Source organism: Equus asinus, chromosome 8 (assembly GCF_041296235.1).
Source record: "Equus asinus isolate D_3611 breed Donkey chromosome 8, EquAss-T2T_v2, whole genome shotgun sequence".
Taxonomy (NCBI): Eukaryota; Metazoa; Chordata; class Mammalia; order Perissodactyla; family Equidae; genus Equus; species Equus asinus.
Window position 1 is genome coordinate 19,638,352 of NC_091797.1, and position 25,235 is coordinate 19,663,586.

The window sequence follows — 25,235 nt, forward strand, 5'->3', positions numbered from 1 at the left end:
TTTTGGTAGATTTTACTCACATAAAATTTTTTAATCATAAGCAAAGTTGTTAACTATGAATTCAAACAGTATGGTCAAAATACATTCAACTTAAGGCACTACATACAAATGTCTTTAAAGCACACTCATGTCATTTTATTTATACACTATTTAAAGAATTGACAATAAATACACACTTCCATCTCATCTTTGTCCTTCATTTGTCGCTTTATGTATTCACAATGAAGTAAAACCCTCCAGATCAAAGGAATTAAATGCAATCATCCTTAAAGCTTACCAGATATGGGCAAGAGAGGGAGACACCCAAGAAAAATGCACAGGCATTTTTACTCCTTTAATGTTACAAAAATGTATCCTTAAATTCTTATCCCAAGCTTCACGGAACAATACTACAAAGCCTATAGTACAGAGCATTGAACTAACTTTATTCTATTGCCGTTTACCAGCAGAACTTGCACAGGAGTAACAGCAGCAGAAATGACTATCCCTATAAGTAAACACTTCTTCTGAATTCACTCACTGAATTTACAAAAACACTTAATAAAAAGTTCTCCTGTTACCTTTGAGTACTGGTGCCATAAACAGTTAAACGTTTCTGGAACCAAACACTTTCTGCCACCCAGAAAACAGCAGCATACATACTAGTCAATTATTTAACAAAACACCACAACCTTAATGTAAAACACTGGCTTCACTAAAAGATTTTCTCAGTGCACTAGAGGAGTCATTGGCTGTACAGTGATAATGTTTTAAAGATACAAATGAATTAACATAAAATTCAATATATAAACATCTCTTTGATTAAATAAATACTTTTCTTGTCCCATCAACATATATATTAAAATTTTACAATTTTAATTAGAGTTAATATTTTGAGAATGGAATGAAACACAAGACAAACAGGTAAATGTCTTTTCACCAGGCTTCCCTTCCTATCCCATGCTATACAAAATCCACCCACAGGCTGGATGCCACAGACAGATTTCTGAAACTCACAACCGCCAATCAAGCTAATGCAATCACTAAAACTCAACACCACTCACCGATCAAGCTCTACTCAACTAACATGAAATATCCTGCTACTATTTTAGACACTTCAGAGAAATGTCCACTGCTTTAAACGGGACTAGTCTATTCTTTGTCTTTCTTTTTCAATGGAAATTTAAGTAGAAAGAAATTTTCCATTGTTTCATTCAGATCAACTATTAACCTTTGGGATAATTTTTATGTGAGGAAAAACAATCAGAAATAAAATCTGTCAAAAAGCAACATTAGTCCTATTGGTTGATTTCATTTATTCACTATGCTGTTCTTAATACAGCCAACTTATGACCAACAGCATGGACTACTTACACAGGGTGTGGAAATGCTTCTCAAGAACCCCAAATACAATAGACACTAAACACCAGGGTCAGGAAATCAGCAGTATTTAGCATGACTGACATGTCTGATGACTGGCATCGCTGTTCTTTACTCTCACCGACAAACAACATTTTAAGGGGGCTGCATATTTACTGTAGATTATTTTGTATCTGCGAAACAGTTACCTACTTTATTTTATATTGTCAACACTTTAAAGGTCACACTATTAATTGCTTGCCTCAGGTCCTGATGAATGCTTCTTGAGCCCAATTTTCCCTCTGATAGATACAATCTAGTCTGCCTCGACTCAGGTTCATCATATTCAGTTTGATTATTAGAAGGGACCACTTGGCAAAGGTAGGATGACAGTTCTTTACCACAAACCCTTGGCTCTGAACAAGTATGTTAAAAACAATATGAGCAGGGGGATTATTTCTAGGAACCAAATACTGGAGAGAAAGGCAGAGGCAGCACTCAGGCTAGTGAACGTTAACAGAGTGCTAAGAGTTTATTCCACCAACTACCACATGAATAATGTAAAAGATCAAAAGATACCAAATTCCATTGTAGCTTTAACTACTCCAGGAGCTTTAACTACTCAAGTGTTGCCTGTAACACATAAAAGTCCAAAAAATAAATATAAAAATCTCTCTTCCTCCTTCTGACCCAATCGAAACCAGGTTTGTATCCAGGTCATCAATTTTTCTGGAGCACCTGTATATCTCTGGTTACAATAAACAACATGAGAAAGTTAAAAAGGTAACAAAAATTACTGCATTTTTTAAAAGTATGATTTTACCTTGTGAGTCAGAAGAAAGTAAACAAATACGAAGTGCAAATACAACCTTTCCTGAGAACTGTGTTCAGTGGGAATGTGGACACCTGCCTACAGTCCAAGCCACCTGACCTCCTCTAAGTCACATAAAGTCTGACACACACACACACACACACACTAAATAACTTACACAAAGGCATTAAGCACAAACAGAGAAAAGTACTTTTCTCTATTTTCTTAATTATTAGCAATAATCTTCAAGACATAAAACTTTAGAGACTTCAACAGCTAAAGGGTCTTAACAAAGACATAGCAGTGAAGACTCAGGCTCTGTATCACATGGTCGTCATTTGTTTTTTTATAATAGCTTTTCTTAAAATAATTTCTTCCCATGCTAGATCTTTTCAGCCTGGTTAACCAGTTCTATTAACCATCACAGAGAATTTCCTACCTCCAGGGTTTACTTGGGATACAAACTCTATTAAAGACAAATATAAAAATATAGGAAACTTTTCCTCCCTGATACACAGAATCCACTAGTTGCATAAAGATTTCGGTTGTTTCATTTACAAATATAAAAATTTATTAGAAAATCATGCCTACTAAATTTTGGTATATTTTATCTAAAGATGTGTCAAATCTTCATTGCAAAAAAAAGGCAGAGGCAGAATTTTTCTTAAAAAGATGTTTCTAGTTAGAGAGATAGTTGGTGTTAACTAATGACTTACTAGCAATTTTTACTATGATCAGAGTCTTTTGTATTAGCTAATGCACCAAAACAAAACACAAGGAAAAACGAAACAAAATAACTTTAGCATGCTCCGTCTAAGTTCTTTGTCTTCCACAGTAGACTTCTTCATAGTTACAACACCATTCCTTGGGTGTATCCTTCGTTTTGTGACTAACCAAAGACACTTTGTATAAACCCCTGCACATTACCCAATTAAAGGGTCATCATCATCTTCTTGTAGCTGAAGTCGGGAAAATGGATGGGGTACAGAGTATCTTTTCTGCATGATGATTATGAGGCCTGTCAGCATGGTTAAGACCAAGAGCGCACCAACAACAATTCCAATGGCTTCTGGGAGGTTAATGCACCACTGGTCCACTAACAGGCACTTAGTATGACCAAAGGTTCCGTTATTGGGATGTGGTTTTAATCCCAGGATGTGGCACATCATTGGATAAATGTCCACAATGTTAATCGTGCTGTGTTTGTAGCCCTTGTGAAATGCAGGGCCGTGGGCAGCTAGAAACGGATGCATACTAGGCAAGGAATTATCATAGCCGTGGTCACCTACTGAAAAAGAACAAAACGTTGTTAGTAAACAAGATCACTCTTTCTATTACAAAATAACTCTCTTTCATTGTAAATAGACTAGATTCTTGCCAGTGTAATTCTCACGCACTTAAATTCTGATTAGTTACACCAGACAGGAGCAGGAATAAAATTTTCTATTTTCTTCAACTCAAGCACCTCCCCTATTTCACACACATACCGCTTTTCCCAATTGCTCATGGGCTCAAGCTTTAAAAATATTTCTCAACCTAACGTATTTATCTTTCCGTCCTAGCCCCACTTATTTCACCTGTCAATCTCCAGCACCGTTTGCAAAAGCCCACTGCAAACAGCGCCAGTGATAAAAAGAGTGGTCGGGCTGAGGGTCCTGAATAACTGGGAGAGCGGAAGGGAGTCAAACCAGTGAACGGAGAAGCCAACCCGCAGCCTTACCTCTGTCTGTTGCTCCCATGATAAGAAACAGAATTCTATAATATACTACTGGTTTACTAACAGTTGATGAACACCTCAGTATCTGGAGGGCCAGGTAAGGGAGAATGTTACAGAAGGGACTTTCGCACTGAATGTGAAGAAGTCTAACCAGATGACTCCAACCGGTAACTCCAGTAAAAGTCTGACTCACAGAAAAACGTGATGGTCCCTGATACAACTCCAACACCAGATTCTCAATTTGTAGCCTTATTTTAACAAATATCGCCTTTTAAGGTACACCAGTTGCATTTAATAAGCTCCCACTTTCATTCGAAGTGCAGGTGACTGAGATGAGTCTATCAATGTTTGTTATATTACTCTTTAATTGCATGTTTGAAATATTTCATAATAAAAATAATGCAAGTGACCAATATAATAAAAAGCAGAATATAACACTATATACAGGTATTATAATTTCAATAAAGTAAAAATATGCAAGTATATGTAACAGAAAAAAAAGATTAGAAGGGGGAAAATTCCCACAATTAACATTTGTCTGTACCTCTGTATTGAGAAATTATGGATAGTTTTTGTTCTCTTTTCTAAACTTTTCAGTATCTTCCAAGTTTTCAACAAGGAACATATAAGTATCAGTAAAATATAAACTCTTCATCTTTTCCTTGCCTGCTGCTTCTGAATTGCTATAGATCAGGGATCTGCAGACCACAGGCCCCGGCCAGATTCAGCTCTCCACCGGTCTCTGTCCAAAGTCTCACTGGAAGCCCCCACGTCCATGTGTTTTGATATTGCCTGTGGCAGCTTCCACACCATCAAGGCAGAGCGGAGGAGCTTAGACAGTCCAGCTGGCCCACGAAGCCTAAAATATTGACTATCTGGCCTTTTAGAGAAAAAGTTTTCTCATCCCTGTAATAGACTACAAAACCAGATTTTTAGAAAAAGTATTCAAACTGAATTTAACATATGGATAAATAAACTTCAGTTCCGGGAAGACGTGTAACTCTCCCCTACGCAGTTCCTCAGTCTTAGGAGAGAGACAGCTCTCTCTGTATGTAGGAGATGCAATTATTTTGTCTACTCGGTAGACTTTTCTTTGTTCACTTGCTGGTCCTTGCCCAGTGTTCTAAACAGCTGGAGCATTCATGTAAAACGGGGAAAGGCTTAGGGTTACTTAGACAAACCTTTTTTTTTTTTTTGAGGGATATCAGCCCTAAGCTAACATCCCTGCCTTTCTTCCTCTACTTTATATGTGGGACGCCCACCACAGCATGGCGTGACAAGTGGTGCCATGTCCGCACCCAGGATCCGATCCGGCAAACCCTGGGCCACTGAAGCGGAATGTGTGCACTTAACCACTGCGCCACTGGGCCGGCCCCTAGACAAACTTTTTTTAACACTCAAAAATAAAAAGGAATTTGAACTAGCTACTCTCTCCCCTTTTATTTTGTTTCTATACTTCTCTTTCTTTTATTTTCTTTGTTTCTTTACTTCTCTCTTCTTTTCTACAAATCAAGAGAACCGCTCTTGCAAGTCACTGGTAGTAACTGCAGTGTTGGTAAGAAAGGAAACCTACAGCTTCACTCTTCAGGTCCCCCAGCCTTCTAATCCAAGGGGGAAACTGTGGTCACTGTAAATTGCTATCCAGTGAAAACCTGAAAATGGAATGAAAACCTGAGAATTATCTAGTTGAAAACTGAATTATACTGTGTCAATATCTCTAAATCAAAGCGCCCTATTAACAGAACAATGTCACAATGTGTGATTTAGCTCTAGGGCATGACAGAAATATCCTAAATAAATACTTACATTTTGATGATGATTTATTTCGCCCAATCGTCCAGCCTTCATCAGCAACCAAAATAAGAGGCGGAATTCGATCGTTATGTTGGTAATGAAATCTCGCAGGAATCTCTTCTTTGAGATAAACATTCAGGTGAGGGTGACAGGTTTTCAGTGTGTTATAAACCTCAGTTCTATCTGGAAGAAAAATGAAACAACAAAGGGAAAAGTCACGGTTGACTGATAAGGAAAAAATATCTCTATCTGGAATAACGATGTAAAGCCTGAACAATATTTATTAAATCACTTAATTCTTAAACAAAGCAATAACTATGTGACAGTGTGGGGACCGATGCATACACAGACAGACACACCTCTTCAAGCATTCACCTATCTCTCTTTTCATTTTGATTATCCCTGGTGGACTTTTACACAAAGTGGACAATTTTCATGTCTAGCTTACTAAGTAAATAGAAACTAATTACATATTACTGCTAATTCTAGGATCAGGAGACAGAAGGTGTATCTCACACAAAAATCCAACATGTTTTTGAAGGACAAAAATTTCCTTTTTCCATTAGTGTGAATAATTAAGAAATATTTCAAAAAGCAAGAAAATAATCACTCTGAACCGAAACTTCAAGCTAATTGCTTAAAAACTTGTAAATGAGGGGGGAAAACCCAACCCTGAGTAAGCATACAAGGTCCTGAGCTACTGAAAACCAGAGCTGCGTTCTTTTGTAAAACCCTCCCTCCTCAATCGATTCCCCATTCAAATATCCCTCAGCTAAAAGTTTCCTTACTTATTTTGGGAAGTACAGCAGCAACTGGGGTCCAATCTATCACAGTGTAGTCTGAACGACGGATGCAGGAATCCAAGTTTATCAGTCTGTCCTGAGAACACTGGGTCATCCCATGATCACTTGTAATGATCACATTAAGATTTTCCCACAATCCTAACGTCTTGAGTTTGTAGACTAGGTCACCGACGAGGTCATCTATTCCTTTCAGCACCCTGCGCATGTTTTCTTTATCTTCAGGTCCATATCTGTGGCCACTTGCGTCTGGTTCTTCCCAATAGAGTGTTGCAAAAGTGACTGGTGGGTTCGAATTGCTCAGCCACACGGTAATATTGTTTAGTCTCTCCTCAAATGACACTGAGGAGCTATAATTCATAAAGTAGGAAGGTGTGGTGTTGTGAATGGGCACATCGGTGCCAGGCCACATGGCAGCAGCACTGGACCTGTTTCCTTGGAGCTGATTTGTCACCCAGATAGGCACTGCCTCGTTCCACCAAAAAGGATCCTTGTCATTCAAGTCAGAAAAATGTCTCTTTGTAATTACATCATACATGGAATTAGCCACAATGCCATGGCTTTCTTCATACAAGCCTGTCACAATACTGTAGTGGTTTGGAAATGTTTTTGTGATAAAAACATTTTTCACACGCTCTACCAAGACACCTTCTTTGATAAAATTCTGGAGATGCGGAAATTCATAGTTCTGTAGATAGTCAGCTCTGAAGCCATCAAAGGACACCAGCAGTAACTTGGGTGGAAAACTATAGGAAGAGTTACCTCTACAGCCAAGTATAAGTCCAGAAAATAAAAGTATTACTAATAACTTCATGCCGAAGGTACTGAAGGACGGCAATCAGAGTTCCTAAAATAAAAGGCACAATTCATAAGTACTAATGTTATTTGATTTGGATTAGGTTTCAAAAGTTTAGCCATTGGGAGAAGAGAACTGACATTTACTATAAACTTTTTATATACCAGCTTTACCTCTATCAACTTAAAAATTAAATAATGTCATTTACGGAATGATAACTAAATGAAGCTAAAATTGGAAAAAATAAAAATTGCCTCCATCTGTCCAATTTCCTCTTGCTGTATGTCCTGCCCCATCCTTCACGCTCCGAAGGGGAAGCAGACCATTCTTATATCCACATAAATAGTCCTGTTGGGCTGCCTTGCTTGTCTGCAGCAGCAGCAATTATTTAAAAGTTTAATAAGAACAGATGAAGAAATAAAAGTGATCCGTTTGCACAAAACAGAAATAATGCCAAGCTCTCAGAGATCCTAGAGAGGGAGATTATTTTTCTAGTTTAATGACTGGTACCCTATAGTTCTTTTTAACCCACAGAAATAGGTGGTGGAAATTCTACCATACTGGCTCATCACCAGTTCTTGCTGAAAAATACTGGCATAAAAAAGGGGAGGAAAAAATAAATACTATTTGAGAGAAAGGTCCCACCTCAATCTGTGGCTGCCCAACATTCACATGAGGCTGACAAACAGACAAAGCCTACAGGGACGTGGACGCCAAGTATTACCCACAACAAAGTCATCGCCCACAACAAAATGACTTGTCAGGGTACTACTAGCAACAGCCTAAAACTCAAAGGGCTTACCTTCCAAAAAAACCAACAGCCGCAGAAATGAATTTCACCACCACATCTCTCTTAAACTTTCCTTTTAGTCTCAAAGACACAACTATCCTGCCTAATACCCCAGGCTCAGAGCTCTCGCTGATTTTTCATTCTTTTTTTAATAATCCACTGACTACAAAAACAGCATTCCCCTAATAAATCTCCGTACCTTCAGGCTCTATCTTTAGTCGCTAAGAAAGCAGGATATGTGATTTATGCAGAATGATTCACTGTGCATGGGTACACCTCTTCCATTCTAACGGGGGAGGAGAAGAAAGGAGTAAGTTAACAGGTCTGAGGGCCGGAGGTGAAGGGAGCTGCACTCTTTGTGTCGCAAGAGTTAGGGTCAATCACCGAGGAGTCGGGTGTTAAACGGTTTGCAGGTTTGAGGAACACAGACAATGTCTGAAATGGCCACCAGTGGAGAATGGGAGAGAGTACAAGGAAACATTAGGATTGGTGGCCCATGTTGACAGTGGATGCCATGAATTTCTACAGTGACACTGCTGACTGGTTTTCTCCAGCAATTCAGTGGCCCTGGCTCAGCCATGAATGAAACAGGCAGCTGACCCTACCTGGGCTTTTGATTCTGCCAGAAACTGAAGTGTGACTAAGGAAGTTGAAGGTACTGGAAGAGCAGCTGAAATCTGGGCTGCAGAACCTCAACTGGAACTGATACAGATGCAAGAAGTAAAGAGGTTTCAGACTGGAGGTTTTGATGAAGTTAAAGAACTGGTGTTGTAAAAGTATCTTTCCTTGAAAGCTGCAAGGATGTGGGGTTTTGGTCAGAGTGAGGTGTGTGAATTCGTTATTTCAGAGTAACAAGCCCCGAGGTACGGCCACAGCGGTATGCACCGAAAGGTCCCAGGTGCAAACCGCAGCGAGCTAACTACTGTGACCAGGAGTCATGTATTGTGTGTTCTTCCTTCTCCCAACTAGACTGCAATTACTTGAAGGCAGAGACTTCCCTCCTTTCAAACATACTACCTAGTTGATCTGTGTATGTGCTGTCACTCAAATACTTACTGATGGACGCTGTGACTCTTGGAAAACCAAGGACTTAAAATTTTGAAGACCAAAGGCACAGAATCTTGTTTGTGAGGATCTCTGGGTCTGGAAAGCCTCTATCATTCTAACCTGAGATGGGATGCCTTCTGACTGGGGTGCGTGGATCATCCAAGAAACCAAAAACAGTACGAATAACAAAATCAAACCACTTCTCCAAAGAAAAGAGTAACAATTCTGATTAGTACAAGAGACATACTTTGCACAGACGCAGCCCTAGCACATCTTACCAATTCCAGCTGTCGAGAATCTAGACAGCAGTACATCTCTTTTCATTCGGTCTGTGGTGCCCCCTGACCTAGCGTTTCGGCACAACTCATCTCCCCGCTCAGACAGTCGTGGCTGGGTTCAGTCAGACAACAGTGGGGTCAGGCTGCTGCCCGGGGCTCCAGCCATCTGAGAACCTGTGTGGGGGCACGCAGGTCTCCATGAAAGCTTCACTGAGCAGGGTCCCTGGTTTCTCTCCGAGTACAGCTATTTCCTCATAACCACCTATTTGTTTCCAGTAACAGAGTAGACTAAAACAGCAAATAAGTGGCACAGTATCTTAAAGATACCCATAAATCTATTTTTAAAAACCCATGCTTTATTTAATGCCCTGGCTCCTTCCCTGGGTAACCAGTCTAGATTCCCAAGCAATCCCACTGCACAAACTATTCTGCTGGCAAGTCAAGTCTGACACACGTCAAACAATGCAAATTTGCACCTCCAAATCTCTCCCTTTCCTTATCTGCCGAATCCTTTAACACAGCCTCACCATTCTCTCAGGCACATACAGAAGTCCTGAGGACACCAGCAGTTGCCAGCCTAGTCAACTCCATCTTCATATCAGCTACTACATCGTAGTAGACAGAAGAATCACTGAGGGGGGCTTGTAAATGTGTAGCTGTCTAGTCTCTACATCTAGGAAATTCTGCTTCAGTCAGTCTAGAGTAGAGGCCAGGGGCCTGCAATTTTATTTATTTACTTATTTTTTGCTGAGGAAGATCAGCCCTGAGTTAACATCTGTTGACAACCTTCCTCTTTTTTGCTTGAGGAAGATTGTCCCTGAGCTAACATCTGTGCCAATCTTCCTCTATTTTCTATAAGGGATGCTGCCACGGCATGGCTTGATGAGCAGTCTGTAGGTCTGGACCCGGGATCTGAACCAGCAAACCCTGGGCCACCAGAGCGGAGCATGCAAACCCAACCACTAGGCAACCAGGCCAGCCCCTTGGTCATTTTTAAAAAATCATTCAATGAATATCTAATATAACTAGGTCTATACCACAAAAATGTATGTATGTGCCATTTATCAGAGGACAAAGACCTTATACTTTTCATATATATTATACTCAAAATAAGGGCATAAACAAAGTAATGAATCAGGCTGTCATCTTGGAAGAACAAAGACAAGCTTGAATGAACTTTGTTCTACATGCCAAAACTTCTTTGTAATGCTGCGCTTGAGATCCACACACCATGAAGTATTGTTTTGAAAACTAAGCCCTTTGATAAATTACCACAAATGGAATATCACAGTATGTCTACAACTTTTCCAACAGAGTTGCCTCTAAGAACAGAGGGGTGCCAAGACATTTCAACAAATGGTGCCAGGACAACTGGATATCCACATGCAAAAGAATGAATTTGGACCCCTCATCTCATTGCATACACAAAAATTAACTCAAAATGGATCACAGACCAAAATTAGGAGCTACAACTATAAAACTCTTAGACGAAAATATAGAAGTAAATCTTTAGGACCTTGGGTTAGGAAAGTCTTCTTAGATACAGCACCAAAAGCACGAGTGACCAAAAAAAGAAAGAAATTGAACTTAAAATAAAAAACTTTTGTGTTTCAAAGGATATCATGAAGAAAGAGAAAAGAACCCATGGAATGGGAGAAAAGATTTGCAAATCATATATCTGATAAGGGGATTTATATCTAGAATATATAAAGAATAGATATTCTTTATAACAACTCAATAATAAAAAGTCAAACTCAATTAAAAAATGAGCAAAGGATCTGAAAAGACATTTCTTCAAAGATATAAAAATGGCCAAGAAGAACACGAAAAGATGCTTAACATCTTTAGTCATCAGGGAAAAGCAAATCAAAACCATGAGATACCACCTCACACCCACTAAGATAGATATAATGAAAAAGATAGGCAAGTGTTGGGAAAGATAGAAAGAAAGTGGAACTTTTAGACACTGCTGGTGGGGGTGTAAAATGGTGCAGCTGCTGGGAAAACATTCTGGCAGTTCTTCAAAAGTTTAAGAGTTAACATATGACCCAGCAATTCTACTACTAGGTATATGCCCCAGAGAAACGAAAACATATGTCCATGCTAAAACTTGTGCACAAATGTTCACAGCAGCATTATCACTAAGAAGCAAGAAGAGGAAACAACTCAAATATCCATCAGGTGATAAATGGATAAATAAATGTGGTATATCCATACAAGGGAACATTATTTGGCAATTAAAAGGAATGAAGTACTCAAATAGGCTACAACTTGGATAAACCTTGAAACGTTATGCTAAGTGAAAGAAGGCAGTCACAAAAGATCATTTATTGGACGATTCTATTTAGACAAAATGCTTAGAATAGGCAAACCTACGGAGATGAAAAGTATATTAGGAGTTGCCTGGGGCAAGTATTAAGGAGAAACAAGGAGTAAATGCCCATGGGTATGAGGTTTCCTTTGGGGGTGATGAAAATATTCTCAAATTGATTGTAGTGATGGTGGCACAACTCCATAAAATTGTACACTTTAAATGAGTGAACTGAAGAGTATGTGAATTATATCTCAATAAAACTACTATATGAGGGTCCAGCCCCGTGGCCAAGTGGTTAAGTTCGTGCGTTCCGCTGCAGCGGCCCAAGGTTTTGCCAGTTCACATCCTGGGTGCAGACATGGCACCACTCATCAGGCCACGGTGAGGCGGCGTCCCACATGCCACAACTGGAAGGACCTGCAACTAAGATATACAACTATGTACCGGGGGGATTTGGGGAGAAAAAGCAGGAAAAAAAAAAGATTAAGAAAAAAAACTATTATGTTAAAAAAAAAAGAGTGGAGGGAAATGAAATTGTAATCTTAAAAGCATCTGAAATGCCCTGCCACAAGACAGGAAACATCTTTGATGTCTCATTTTACCTCAAAAATTATGTGAAACTGATACTCTATCATAACACAGACCTGGGTGTTTGAATGTGAAAATATATTACACCGCTTCCCATATGCAAAACAACAGGAAGCAAAAACCTGTGTCTGCTCCCCTTTCTCACAAAACACATCCAAATCAAAAGCTTTCTTCCCCAAATATTGAGTGAAAAGGATGCTCAAGGTACATGTGCTTTTATCTGGGGTTCAGTAATCCCTTAGCACGCTGCTAGGATCCAAGCGCCCCCCTCCTTGTCCCCAAGATTAGAAGCTCAGACAAAGCACAAAGATGACAGGCTCTGAAATCAGACAGATCCCAGAACGTCAGTTCACACTCAGCAGGCGGGCGATCTTGGGCAGATCTGGTTCTCCCAGTTTCAGTTTCTTTGCGTGTACTGTAAAATGGGGACGCATAAAGTGTTAAGAACAGGCTCTCAAATTTAGCTTCCTTTTACCCATTCTAGTTACAAAGCTGGTATGTTAGGAAAAAGTCTGTACAATGACAGGCAGAATGATATTATGGTGAAACTATAAAATAAGGAGAAATAATTTAGTCTAATCCTTTCTTTTTATATAGGATGAAGCTGAAGTTTAGTGATTGGCCAAGCTCAGAAACCAATTATTCACTTTACTGTGTACTTATTAATTTCATGTCCTCCGCAAGTTTACAAGTCTAGTAACAGCAAGTTGACAAGTTTGGCAATAACCTCCAAACTATTAAAGTTACTTTTCCCGCCAGAACGTGTTTCATTAGCAGTGCCTGTATCTACGTCTACCACATTCTGTTTCAGTCTAACAGGGAGTGTTAAGTGACAAATAAAACACCAGTGAGAAGTTCTCAAGTAGTTTTCAAGGAATGAAAACCACTAATTGTTATATTACAAAACATCGGGAGAAATTCTGTAATTTTTCAAACCAAAAAAAATCAAAGAAAACAAAAGCAGCAGACTCGTCTAGTCTACACCTAAATATCCCCACAGCAACCAGTAGCAACCAGTCTTCAGTTCAGAGGACAAAACACACTCTACGTCGTGTGGGATGACTTTCTTAGTGTACAGAATGCACATCAGGCAATTCCGACTGGCATCCTGAAGCTGGAAGAGTAAAACAGTTACAGGATATGGTGAAAGATATTTGCCACCATTAACATGCCATCTGCTCCATAATAACAAAAACTGTATTGCAAGCACTTCACAAATATTATTTGTAATGAAACTCATATGCAGCTTTAAAATAGCATTATTGTCGATGCACACAGATGACTTAGGTGGTTTCCTTTAGATTATTATGAGTTATTTTCTTAATACTCTAAGGAAAAAAATATAACAGCTCGCTAAAAGACTTTCTCGGTCTTAAAAATTCCAGGATTCTAAATTATTCTCCAATTTTCCAGCGCACACAAAACTGGCTAGCAAGGCTCTTCAAAACAGCTCCCCTTACCTTACTTTGCACGTAGTAAAATAACCCCCATGGGTACTCTAGCATTTTCATCAAAATTTCTCCCAAATTATATTTTGTACCTAATTTAAAAGGAAGAAAGAGATATTTTATTTATATTAAGTAAATTTCCCTGAAATAACCTGGGACAACCTCTGGATAAAGGGAAGGAAGAAAAGAAAACCACAGCATTGAAAGGAACAGCTGACTTCCGAGGGCACCTGGCAAGTTTTCAGGCTGCGGTCCACCAGACCGCCCGGTGGTTAAGTAAAACCGTCCTGGGGTCATTTCTGGTAGAAACCCGAATCTGCCTGTCTCCAGCTGCACAGACTTGGACCTGTCCCGCCGCCCCCGCTCCGCGCCCGGCGCTCCTCATCCGCACAATGGGACGCTGTTACCCAGGGCGGCCGTGCCGGGAAAGGAAGCCTTGTTGTGCAGTGCCCACTGAACCCAGTGTCCAGCCCATAAAAGGCACTGCAAGGTTGGCTTTAGGGTTTGGTTTTCCAGGAAATGAGTTTTTAAATCTGGTTACATAATTACCATAAACTCCAACATCCAGACAGATGCCCGTCGGTGCCTTCTCCGCGCTCCTCTCGAATCCAGCGCCCGCCCCACCTCCCGCCTCCCCCGAGCCCCCCTCTCCCCTCCGGCCCCCTCCCCTGTCCTGCCCCCCGCAGCCGGCCCGGCCAAGAACACCTGCCTCACTGCCTGCCTCCTCCACGCCGCCCTCTGCCCGGGCGGCTGGCACCTCCCTGCCCTCCGGGCCCCTTCGCGGAGGTCCCCGCCAGCGCCCCCAGGGAGGTGTGTGCTGGGGAGGGGTGTTTCTCACCACCTCTACTGTCAACGCCCCTGGGGACGCAGCAGAGGGTGGCACCTCCCTCCAGAACGCCTGGCGCGCCGGCCTCACACTCACCCGCCACCGCCGCCGCCGCGTCTCGCCAGCGCGCGGAACCCGGCGCGCGTGGGTCCGGGGGGCGCGGAGACCCAAACGTACAGCTGCGAGGTGCGGCTCTTCCTATGGCGCCTGCGCAATGGCGGGCGCTCGGGCGCGGCGAAGAGCCCCCACCGCCCGAAGATCCGCGCTGCGCGGGCGCTCCTGGGGGTGCGCAGCTGCCCGGCGCGCCACCGCTGCTCAGGCTGCCCGCCGGCGGGGCCCCAGCGCGCGCCGGCGTCTGAGACGTGTCCTCGGATTGGCTGGCGGAGCCGCATTAAATGTAACTCCCTCTCCGATTGGTTCGATTCGGGTACCACCTGGAGACAGCCGCCCTGGTAGGGTCGAATTGGATCTAGGAGAGGTTCTTTCCTCTCTCCTCCCACGCCCTTTTAATATCGTCCCCGGGCTGGGTGCCCTTCAGGGGACCTGAAACCAAGTGAGTCCCAGAAAGGCCCTGGCTATTGCCAAGCCGGTGGCCTACTGCCGCGCCGCTATGGCCCCTGGTTAATGTGCACTTGGCGGCTTAGGTGTCCGCGGGGGAAAATCGACTTTGGCTGCCCCAGGGGCCGACGCAAGTCTAGAGCAGCTTCAGGCAGTTCCCGTGAGTTGGGATAAATAGACGATGATTCTTCCAAAGCAATATCTGTCTTAGAGGAGAAGTGAGCGCCTTTACAGGCCAAGTTGAGTGCTGGGCAGTTTACAGATGAGGTTACAAGAAATACAGTGCTTGCAATAGGGAATTCGTAATGGGTACCAACCCAGAAATGGGCACTTCTTTGGACAGACGCGTGTGGGACTGTGCTCTTGCCTTTAAGTGGAAGCTTAGCCAAACAGTTGAATGTAACTTTAAACTTACTAGGAGGAAGAGACATTACCGAACAGAAGTGGATTTATTTGTTAACACTTGGGTTACTCAGGCAGACTTGGCAAAGAAAGGATAGTGTCTTTTTCCTGTTTGTATCTTCCCTGCCAAACAGAACACGGTATAGAAAAAAAATCACTAAATGATGATTGAATTTAATGGAACGTTCTATGGTGCTCTGGATTCATTGCCCTCCCCACCCCCACCTCGTTAAAATGCAAACTCCAAGAGGATATTTTCTTTCGTTTAGCTAATGTAGCTCCAGCTGGTGCTTAAAAACATACAATTAAATGAATTTAAGAATACTAGTCATGGGGCCAGCCTGGTGGCATAGTGGTTAAGTTCCCACACTCCTTTTCTGTGGCCCAGGGTTTGTGGTTCGGATCCCTGGTGTGGGCCTAGGCACTGCTTCTCAAGCCATGCTGGGGCAGGCGTCCCACATATAAAATAGAGGAAGATGGGCACAGATGTTAGCTCAGGGCTGATCTTCCTCAAAAAAAAAAAAAAAAAGAGTACTAGTCATATGTAATATTCTCAGGTTTTAAGGATTTAATAGATGTAAACTCCGTACCTGGATTAGTGACCTGCAACAGTGGACCTTAGAAATCAAGGTCTGAGCTTTAGAGTATAGCCATTACCAAGACCCCAGAGTCCAAAAGCAGCTTCACAGACAATTTGAGGCCGGGTGTATTCTGTCGATTATTAGTTTGTACCTTCATAATTCCAGTTTCAAACCTCGAGGCTGGCCTGTGCATTGGTGAATTTGGGCATCTTAGATCCTTGGGCTGTCAGAGCCAGAAGGCAGGCAGAGGCGTGTAGTTCAGTGCCTAGACTCTGCCAGACCTGAATTTAAATACAGTACTGGGCCAGCCCTGGTGACCACTAGTGGTTGAGTTCAGCATGCTCTGCTTTGGTGGCCCAGGTTCAGTTCCCGGGAACAGACCTACACCGCTCTGTTAGTGGCCATGCTGTGCTGGCAGCCCACAAACCAAAAAGAAATAGAGGAAGATTGGCACGGATGTTAGTTAGCTCAGGACTAATCTCAGCAAAAGTAAAAAATAAATAAATAAGTAAATAAGTGCAGTACTCACTCTGCCACTCGGTAGCTGAGCAATCTTGGGCCAGTGTCTCAACCTATTTGAGCCTCCATTTCCTCGTTTACAAAACAGGTACTCTAGCACAGCCCCAGCCTCTGAGGGTTGTCGTCAAATAAACGAGATAAAGCAGGCGAATTACTCAGCACAGTGTCTGACGCACGGTAAGTGTTAGCAATGATCATCACTATGGCCAGAAAAATGTTCCCCAACCTGAATAATGGTCAGAGGAAGCCTGAATTCTGGGGAGATTTAATGTCCAACATAGCAGAACCTCAATTTTCTGGCATTTGGGGCATATGATCACGCATATCCTTTTTGTTCATTCACTAGGTGCGTGACTGCTTACAGAATAGATGAAACTGATGCCTTAGGGGTCAGACGTGTGGTGGAGACGCAGCTGGATGGACATCAGAAGAGAAGGGGTCCCTTCGTCCATTGCCGCTGCCAGTGCCCGCAAGGCTGGCTCAGACCAGGGAGTCCTGTGCAGTCTGCTCTCCTCCTCCGTAAGATAATGGGGTCAAGGCCAAAAGGACAAAATGATTCATAAGGATCTTTTGGCACCCAGCTTCTGTTATCCTCCAAATATTTACTATTTCGACCACAAATGAAAACCTGTTTTTGGATGGGCTTAGATAATAAGGATATTTAGAATCTTGTGAAACAGGAAGTCCAGAGGTAGGGCAGCCTTCAGGACTGGTTGAATTAGCAGCTTAACAATGTCACCACCTACTGGGTTCTTTCTAACTCTCCACTCGGCTGTTAACAGAGTTGGCTGCTGGTTCCTCTAGCGGTAAAGATAACTAACAGTAGCAACAGGAACCCTGTGATTCACTTTTCACTTCCACTGGGCGAAAGAAGTGACTTCTAGGTCTTTTCTTCGTTGTCTCTGAAGCCTCCTGAAACCATCTCCTTCAAACATTTTGCCTAGAATTGTGTCATAGGCCCAATCTAAGCCAGCAAGGAATATGGAATGCCCAGTGGACCAGCTGAGTCTTGAGCTGAGTTCTCTTTCCAAAAGTGTACTTCTTCTCTCAGTGGGAATGAGGTGGAATGGGTGGTGGCAAGTCCACCTCAAGTCCACAATAGGATCATTGGAAGAATTTAATGACCATAAAAGAAAATATAACTAACATAAATCCTTCATTTCCATTGTGATTTTTAGACATAAATATTGTTTTACTTAGGTAGGCAAAATAATAACATTCATTTATATTGTTCTTTAAGTTCAGCTTTTGAAAAAGGAATTTTATATAAATCTTAGAAGTATGGATAAAGTTTAAACCCATTTTGTGTTAGAGGTTAAAATGAGCTAGGAACAATAGTCTAAACCCATCATTTCCAGATGAACGTTGTGCCCCATAGTGAATTGACTTGGCTAAATTCACAAAAACTCATTACAACTGGAGTTTTTGCCTCCACGGCCAATGTCAGGTTTGGAAACAGCATGTTATTGGCAGGTTCCTTTCCCCCCCATTGGCTAGATTCAAGATTTAGCATTTATTCATTAGCGTAAAATATTTTTATGCCGTTTTCAAAATCAAAGGCATAGCTCTTTGTATGATTATTTCTTTTTGAAACTCCTAATTGGGATGCATAACTCATTGCTGGCAGGAATGGGTCAGAAGTTAGAAGTTACAGGAAAAACGTTTCAGAGCAAAAGCCACACCCTGCCCAGAAAAAAACAATTCCTGTCCACTGCTCAGCTCAGCAGCAAAAACGAAACTAGTGACTCGAATTTCAAATCACTACAAGGGTAAGTTTCACTTTTTAATAATTATTAGCTGTTAATGTAAAGAAAACATAATACAGGTTTTATCTTAAATATAAGGGGGGAAGGGACCCCATGAATCATAGTACTTGAGTAATTTTGGAAGTTCATTTAACTAAAACTCTCTACCCACCCCATTTTCAGTAAGATTACTTTAGTAAGTAAAATAAAGTAAGATTATTTAAATAATCTCAGTCAAGTGGACCGTAAACTATTTTTAACTGCTTTTGTTAAAAGTGATTCTGTATTAACCATCAAGAACTATTTAGTGTTACAAATTCTTCACTCTAAGGGAGTTTTTTCAAGCGTTGAATAAAGTTGTGCAAGCAACAGTAGAAATTTTTTTTTGAGGCTTATGTGGAAGACAGTATGTGCAATTTTTTAAAAGATACAAAATCTGTAAGATTTGGTCCAGGGCCTCAAGGTGCCTCTGGTCCAGAAAGGCCAATGGCGAGGACCTCACTCTGTTGCTTTGCCTGCCCAGCATTCATTTTCCCTTCTTTTGGTGGTTCCTCTAGGAAATCAGCCCTTTCTTAGTCATGGGCATCAGGTGGGGCTGACCACAACTCCTCTCGTCTCCAGCATGGACTCCTAGGGTGACCAGTTATCCCATTTTGCCCTAAATTGAGGGGTTTCCTGGGGCATGGGACTTCTAATGTTGAAACTAGAAAAGTCCCAGGCAAATCAGGATGAGCTGGTCATTCTTACTCTGACCCCAGCCTGGCCTATTAGAGCCACTTCCACTCCCTTGACCACAGGAATTGGTTCCATGACAGGGACATACCCTAGGAGAGACCAAAAAGAATCTGAAACTTTTGTTGAAACAATTGAAAAAGGGTCAATCTTTCAGCAGCAGCTGCTCAGTAGGTAGAATATAAGCCTAGAGCTGCTGGTGATCATCATTGTCGCCGTAAAGGGAAAGTGTACCTGGGAATGATGCCAACTCAGAGAAAGCAGAGCCGAGAGATGGCACCTGATGGCACCTAATCCAAGCTTACCTGAAGCTCCATCTGTGGACTCTTCATTCACATGACTCAATAAATTCTCCTTGTGCTTCAACTAGTTTTCATTGGGTTTCTATTACTTATTTCTAAAAAGGGGGTAAGAGAAGCAAACATTTGCTTACATTATACTATCAAGTAAGGTAAGTGTTATTGAGAGAAGTCCAAAAGAGGGAGAGGTTCAGTCCTGCAGAGGTGAAATTCAGCGGGAGGAATCAGGTAGGAGATCCTGGATGAGCTGGTTTTCACTGGTTCTTGCAGGTTAGGTGGTGTAGTAGTTTTTCACTGCTGCTGTAACAAATTACCACAAACTTAGTGGCTTAAACAACACAAAATTTTTACCTTATAGTTCTGGAGGTCAGAAGTCTAGAATGGGTTGGCAGGGCTGTGACCCTTCTGGAAGATCATAGAAAGAATCCATTTCCTTGCTTTTTCCAGCTTCTAGGGGCCATGTACATTCCTTGACTTGTGGCCCCAGTCTCTGTCTTCAAAGCCAGCAGCCTAGCGTCTTCTCCTATCTCTCTCTGACTCTGCCTTTTCTGCCTCCTTTTTCCCGTATAAGGAAACTTGTGATTACTTGGGCCCACTCGGACAATCCAGGATAATATTTCCCCATCTCAAGATCCTCCCCTTACTCACACCTGCGAAGTTCCTTTCACCAGGCAGGAGAACACAGTCACACATTCTGGGTGTTAGGATGCAGGCATCCCTGGGAGGCTGTTAATGTCTGGCTGAGGGAATAGCATCAGCCTGGGCACCAAGACAAGAAAAGTGTGTCAGTCCTCAAAAATAATTCCATTTTCCTGAAAAATAATGACGTATATTTGGGGAGTCATTAGGATTGAGGCTGGACAGGTTGATTAAGACCATATTATTTTGTAGACAAGGAAGGAGTTATACTTAATTCAGCAGGGAATGACTTACAACGCACGGTGTTATTTGCATTGTGGAAATAAGAGCGAGTGTCACATTGTCCCCGCCCCCACAAAGTTTACAATCTAGTAGGAGAGAAAGACCTCTATATGTAGAGGGACCACATTTGCCCAGGATAGTCCCAGCTTCTGCCTGTTGTCCCACATAAATATTCATAGTGGCCCCTTTCACTCTCAAAAATGTCCTGGTTTGGATGATAAAGTATATAGTCCCCCCACTTAAGTGCCGTCATCCTCAATATTTATTGAATATTACTAGGTAGGATCTCTGTGTTAGGTCCTGGGGAAAAGCAAGAGACAGAAGCAAGTTTTCTGTGTTCAAGTTGTTCACCATCTAGTTTTAGATTCTAAAGATGTCTATAAAGTGACAAGGTAGTGCAAAAATGATTCGGTCAACAAGGCAGCAGCATAAGTGATAAGCAAGAGAAAGAGAAAACAGGCGTTTCAGACAAGAGCCGTAAGAAGAGAGGGTCCCTGCAGCCCGGGGGAGCAGGGCAGGCTGCACGTGTGGGCTGGACCCGTTGGCTGCTGGAGCTTCAGGTGTGGTCAGCCTTGTGGGGATCAGAGGCAAGAGGGACACCTCGGTCACTTGTTATGAGTCAACAGAGACTGAGAAAAACGTCACTGTCTTGTGTTTCATTTCGGTACTTCATGGAATCCAAGACACTCCCTATTTGAAGAAGCTCTATTATTTTATGTACCACTAAGAAAAACTGTAGCCAATCAGCTGTAAGATACATCCTGATTTCAGAGATGATAAAATGTGAAAAAATATGTATTTTAAAATCAGGGAAATAACATTTTCTCTCTTCCCAAATGTAAAGACTCTTGCTAAAGGGGCTCATCTCTGGACTAAAGTAAGTTTAATTACTCTACATTTTATTTTTTATTATTTGGTGTCTCTAATCATTTGATCATTCTATAGCTTTTCCTCTGAGGATATTCATAGTCTCTTAAACTATGGAACTACAAAAACTGTGTGTAGAATTTAATAAACATTCTCCTTAACGTAGTGATTTAAGGAATTCCCTTTACCCATAAATCCCCCCTAGGGTTCTGCTTGAAATCTCCAGAATTACTGTAACTCCCTTAGGATATTTAAGAAGCTGTACATTTTAATTGGGTTTAGTCCAGATAGAGTAATATGTTAGTTAACTAACATATTTGCATGCATTAGTTTACAGTTTCTCAAACTGGCCAAATGACAGAATTACCTGTGGTTTTGTTAAAAATGTCCCAGGTCCTTCCCCTGAAGATTTGGATCCAGTAAATCTTGTGTGGCCTCTGAGACTCTATTTTTTACAAGCACAGGGTGTCTCATTATCAGGCATGTTCAGGAAATATTGGATTAGATAGTAATTAGTACCCTGGGATCCTGCTGCGTTATACAGAGGTGTGCAGCCAACAGGGCACCAGGGGGACACTTGGATCTGGGAAGAGGTTGTTGCATGAAACATGGGGGCTCTCTGCACTAAACGGGGAGGAGGCTATCTGGGGTCACTAATGCTTTAGGCGGGCAAGGAGATCTAGTAATAACTGAACTTGAATTTGCTTGGTCCTTTATAGTCTGCAAAGTGCTTTTACGTCAGGATCTTATTTGGCTTCCACAACTGGCCTGTAAATAAACATGACCTTTATACCTGTGTTATTCCTAAATCACAAAGGTTAAGGTGCTCACCTAAGGTTCTATGGGAATGACAGAGCTGAGCCCTGATCCCTGATCTGACCCAGCCACACAGGCAGTGGTGGTGGCAATGGACAAAGGGAGCCCTTCTCTCCTGATGCCCATCCAGCTGCTGTCTCCACTACACGTCTGACCCATAAGGCAGTCAGTTTCATCTGCTCTGTAAACAGTCATGCACCTAGTGAAGGAACAAAGAGGATATGCACGATCATATACCCCAAATGACAGAAAATTTAAGTTCTGCTGCATTAGACATTAAATTCCCCCAGAACTCAGCCTTCCCCTGCACATTGTTCAGGTTGGGGAACATTTTTCTGGCCATAGTGATGATCATCGCTAACACTTACCGTGCGTCAGACACTGTGCTGAGTAATTCCCTTGCTTTATCCCATTTATTTGACGACAACCCTCAGAGGCTGGAACTGAAAGAGGGCCTGTTTTACAACTGAGGAAATGGAGGCTTGAGTAGGTTGAGACACTGGCCCAAGATTGCTCAGCTACTGAGTGCAGAGTAAATATTTAAATTCAGGTCTGGCGGGTTCTAGGAATTGAACTACATGGCCCCTGCCACTCCTTCCAGCTCTGACAGCCCACAGATCTAAGATGACCTTCCAGCCTTGAGGTTTGAAACCAGAATTAACTATGAAGGTACAAACTAGTCATCAACAGAATACATCCAGCTGCAGATTGTCTCTGCAGCTGCTTCTGGACTCTGGGGTCTTGGTAGTGCCTGTACGCTAAAGCTCAGACCAAAGGCGTCAAGACCCAGCTCTCTTAAGTGCTGAGGCACACACGCTAACAGGACAGTACAGGTAGATTATAGAAGAGGATAAGAAAAACAGATGAATTTTTAAAATTGTACCTGAGATTCCCAGATAATTTCAGATTTGCTTTGTACCACCTTGGGTTGTTTTAGGCTGATTTCCATTCCTGAAGATACCTATCCCCTCTTCTTTGCCATGAGCAAAACGGGCTGGGCCTTTCCTATTTCTGAGCTGTCATGAATGCAATCTGCCTTATTTAACCTAAGGCATCTGGGTCCGTTATGTAACTGCTTTTGTTAGACATATGGGCATATATTTGCAGTAATTTAGTTGTGTTAGTGCTTCCTGAAGGTAAAAAATCATACAAACAAACAAAATAGAAACTTTTAATAAATGTAGCTCTTTATAGTAAAACCCAAAAGTTAAAAAAGAAAAACAAGCGATTATTACAAAATTATAGGGCTAGATGAGAGCCCAGAGTTTGGGGCGGCTCATTCATGCTGCCTGCCCAGGCCTAGACTGGGTCTAACAGATTCTGCAGACTCCGAAACAGATTATGTAGCAAGAAATTTGGTGAAGCAAAAGATATGGTGAGAAGACAAAGTCAGATTCTGCACTCAGCCCCAGGGGACCAGCTCAGGAAAGAAGGAGAGGGGTTTCTGGCCTCTTTCCCGGAAGCTGGTGGAGTCCTGACTTCTCACCATCACTGTTTTAGATGGTAGTGATATCGTTACTGACTCCACCAAGGACACCTAGGCCCAACCCCCCACATGACACCCAGCATCCTGGTTTCCACCTGCCCTCACAAGCTTCTCAACCACAGGCCCAGATGTTCTCGAGGCTCACATGCTGTGGTCCAGCCTCTGGTGAGTCAGTGAGTCACTGAGCTGCTCATTTTCCTCTCCAGGAAACTCCTCTCCAGCACTCAGACATTCTTGGGCCAATAGGCTATTTTGCTGTCATCTTGGATTTTTGCCAGGGTCACCCAACGATTTGCAGAATCCCCCCAGCAACTCGTGAATTTCAAATGACTCTCCTGTGTCTCTCATGTACTCAGCGGCCTCTCTCAGCTGCTTATATGTAGCCCTCAGACCATGCGGGACCTCCCAGAGATTCTCAGCAGTTAGCCGCCTATCTCAGTTGGCTAAGGCTGCCATAACAAAGCACCGCAGGCTAGGTAGCTTGACCAACAGAAACTTATTTTCTCATGATTCTAAAGGTTGGAAGTCCAAGATCAAGGTGTCCGCTGGGTTGGTTTCTTCTGAGAGACTCTCTCTGTGACTTGTAGATGGCCATCTTCTCCCTGTGCCTTCACGTGATCTTCCCCCGTGCATGTCTGTCCTAATTAATCCAGTCTATATTGGGTTTGAGACCACTCATATGACCTCATTTTACCGTAATTACTTCTTTCAAGGCCCCATCTCCAAATACAGTCGTTCCGAGCTACTGAGCGTTAGGACTTCAACACGTGAATTTGTGAAGGGCACAATTCAACCCACAACACAACCTACTCAAAGACGTGGCTGGTCCACTTGCCAGTGTGACTTACCTCTCTGCCTCTGTGCCCTGCCTGCTCATCAGTGTCCCACACTTGCTGGCCAGTGTCACACAACTACTTGCTAATGTCAGCCCCTTGCCTGGCTGACTGACCATTGGGCTAAAGAGACCTCTTGCTTCCTAGCACCACAAGCTGACTCCTCACATCACCTGCTTGCAAAGCTGCCCACCCCTTGCTTCTTATCTCCTCCAGCAACACCTCAGGCCGCCTCCTTTTCTTCCCAGGCCCCTGCTGTACGTGCCTCCTGAGCTCCTTGCTTCCCTGCCCCTTACTCTCCAGTCTGCACTCAGCAGCCACGTGGAGCTTGTCAGCTGGAAAATCACTTCCTGTGACTCACCTGCCAAGACCCCACACGTGGTCTCTCGTCATATTCAGAATTGATCCAGGGTTCCTACAGTTGCTGCTGATGCCCCGTACCACCTGATCCCTGAGTATTTCTTGGACCTCAGTTCCCTCCAACTTGCTGCCTCCCACACATCATTCTCAACAAACTGGCCTCTACTTCACAGACATGAAACTCATTGCTGCCTCAGAGCCTTTGCCCCAAACCCACTGCCTGAATCAGCCTCTGCACCAGCTTCTCGGGTCTCCCCCCACACACTCACTAAATCTCTGCCGAAATAGAAATCCTCTTGGTTAATATAGATTATACAGTTGTTAACAATTATTAATAATTAAATAGCTGGTTAATAATTAAACTTGTTATAATTGTCGATAATTTCAAATGTTTCGAAAACTGCAATTTTGTAAAAACTTAAAATTATAGGGATAAAATTTATGCCAATTAATGTTCTTTTCAGGAAGAACACCATTTAAGGCACCCGAGGTAGATGGTTGTCTTATTTCTCAAAGGCCTACAGGAAAGGAGATCATAGACAATTTTTCAGAAGCCCATTCTTCTGTTT

General features: G+C 42.4%; 2 protein-coding genes across 6 annotated transcripts in view; one reads left to right on the forward strand and one right to left on the reverse strand.

Moving 5' to 3' along the window:
• ENPP4 (ectonucleotide pyrophosphatase/phosphodiesterase 4) lies at positions 1-14,783 on the reverse strand. 5 transcript variants are annotated; one of them, XM_044776804.2, is made up of 5 exons: positions 14,644-14,782; positions 8,246-8,332; positions 6,449-7,307; positions 5,673-5,843; positions 1-3,437 (listed from the first exon to the last, which is right to left on the reverse strand). In XM_044776804.2, the coding sequence occupies exons 3-5, from the start codon at positions 7,272-7,274 to the stop codon at positions 3,073-3,075; spliced, it is 1,362 nt and encodes a 453-aa protein (XP_044632739.1). In that variant the 5' UTR covers positions 7,275-7,307; positions 8,246-8,332; positions 14,644-14,782; the 3' UTR covers positions 1-3,072. The 5 variants fall into 5 exon arrangements, with proteins under 5 accessions (XP_044632739.1, XP_070370922.1, XP_070370921.1 ...); XM_070514821.1 differs by having other exon boundaries at positions 1-3,434; positions 14,644-14,774; XM_070514820.1 differs by lacking the exon at positions 8,246-8,332 and having other exon boundaries at positions 1-3,434; positions 14,644-14,783.
• Positions 14,294-25,235, forward strand: part of LOC106828702 (uncharacterized) — a 16,082-nt gene continuing 5,140 nt past the window's right edge. The window contains exons 1-4 of the mRNA XM_044776460.2: positions 14,294-14,531; positions 14,615-14,999; positions 16,954-17,126; positions 18,235-18,376. Of these exons, the coding sequence (XP_044632395.2) occupies positions 14,294-14,531; positions 14,615-14,999; positions 16,954-17,126; positions 18,235-18,376 (938 nt within the window). The remainder of the gene's footprint in view (positions 14,532-14,614; positions 15,000-16,953; positions 17,127-18,234; positions 18,377-25,235) is intronic.

What these genes read in the sequence shown, in the direction of transcription:
- ENPP4 (XM_014837499.3), bottom strand. Translation starts at nt 7,274, where the DNA reads ATGAAGTTATTAGTAATACTTTTATTTTCTGGACTTATACTTGGCTGT. An exon ending in TGCTGTACTTCCCAAAATAA is followed by an intron (nt 5,844 to 6,448) that starts GTAAGGAAACTT and finishes TTTTTCTTCCAG; the next exon opens with ATAGAACTGAGGTTTATAAC. An exon ending in AAATAAATCATCATCAAAAT is followed by an intron (nt 3,438 to 5,672) that starts GTAAGTATTTAT and finishes GTTCTTTTTCAG; the next exon opens with TAGGTGACCACGGCTATGAT.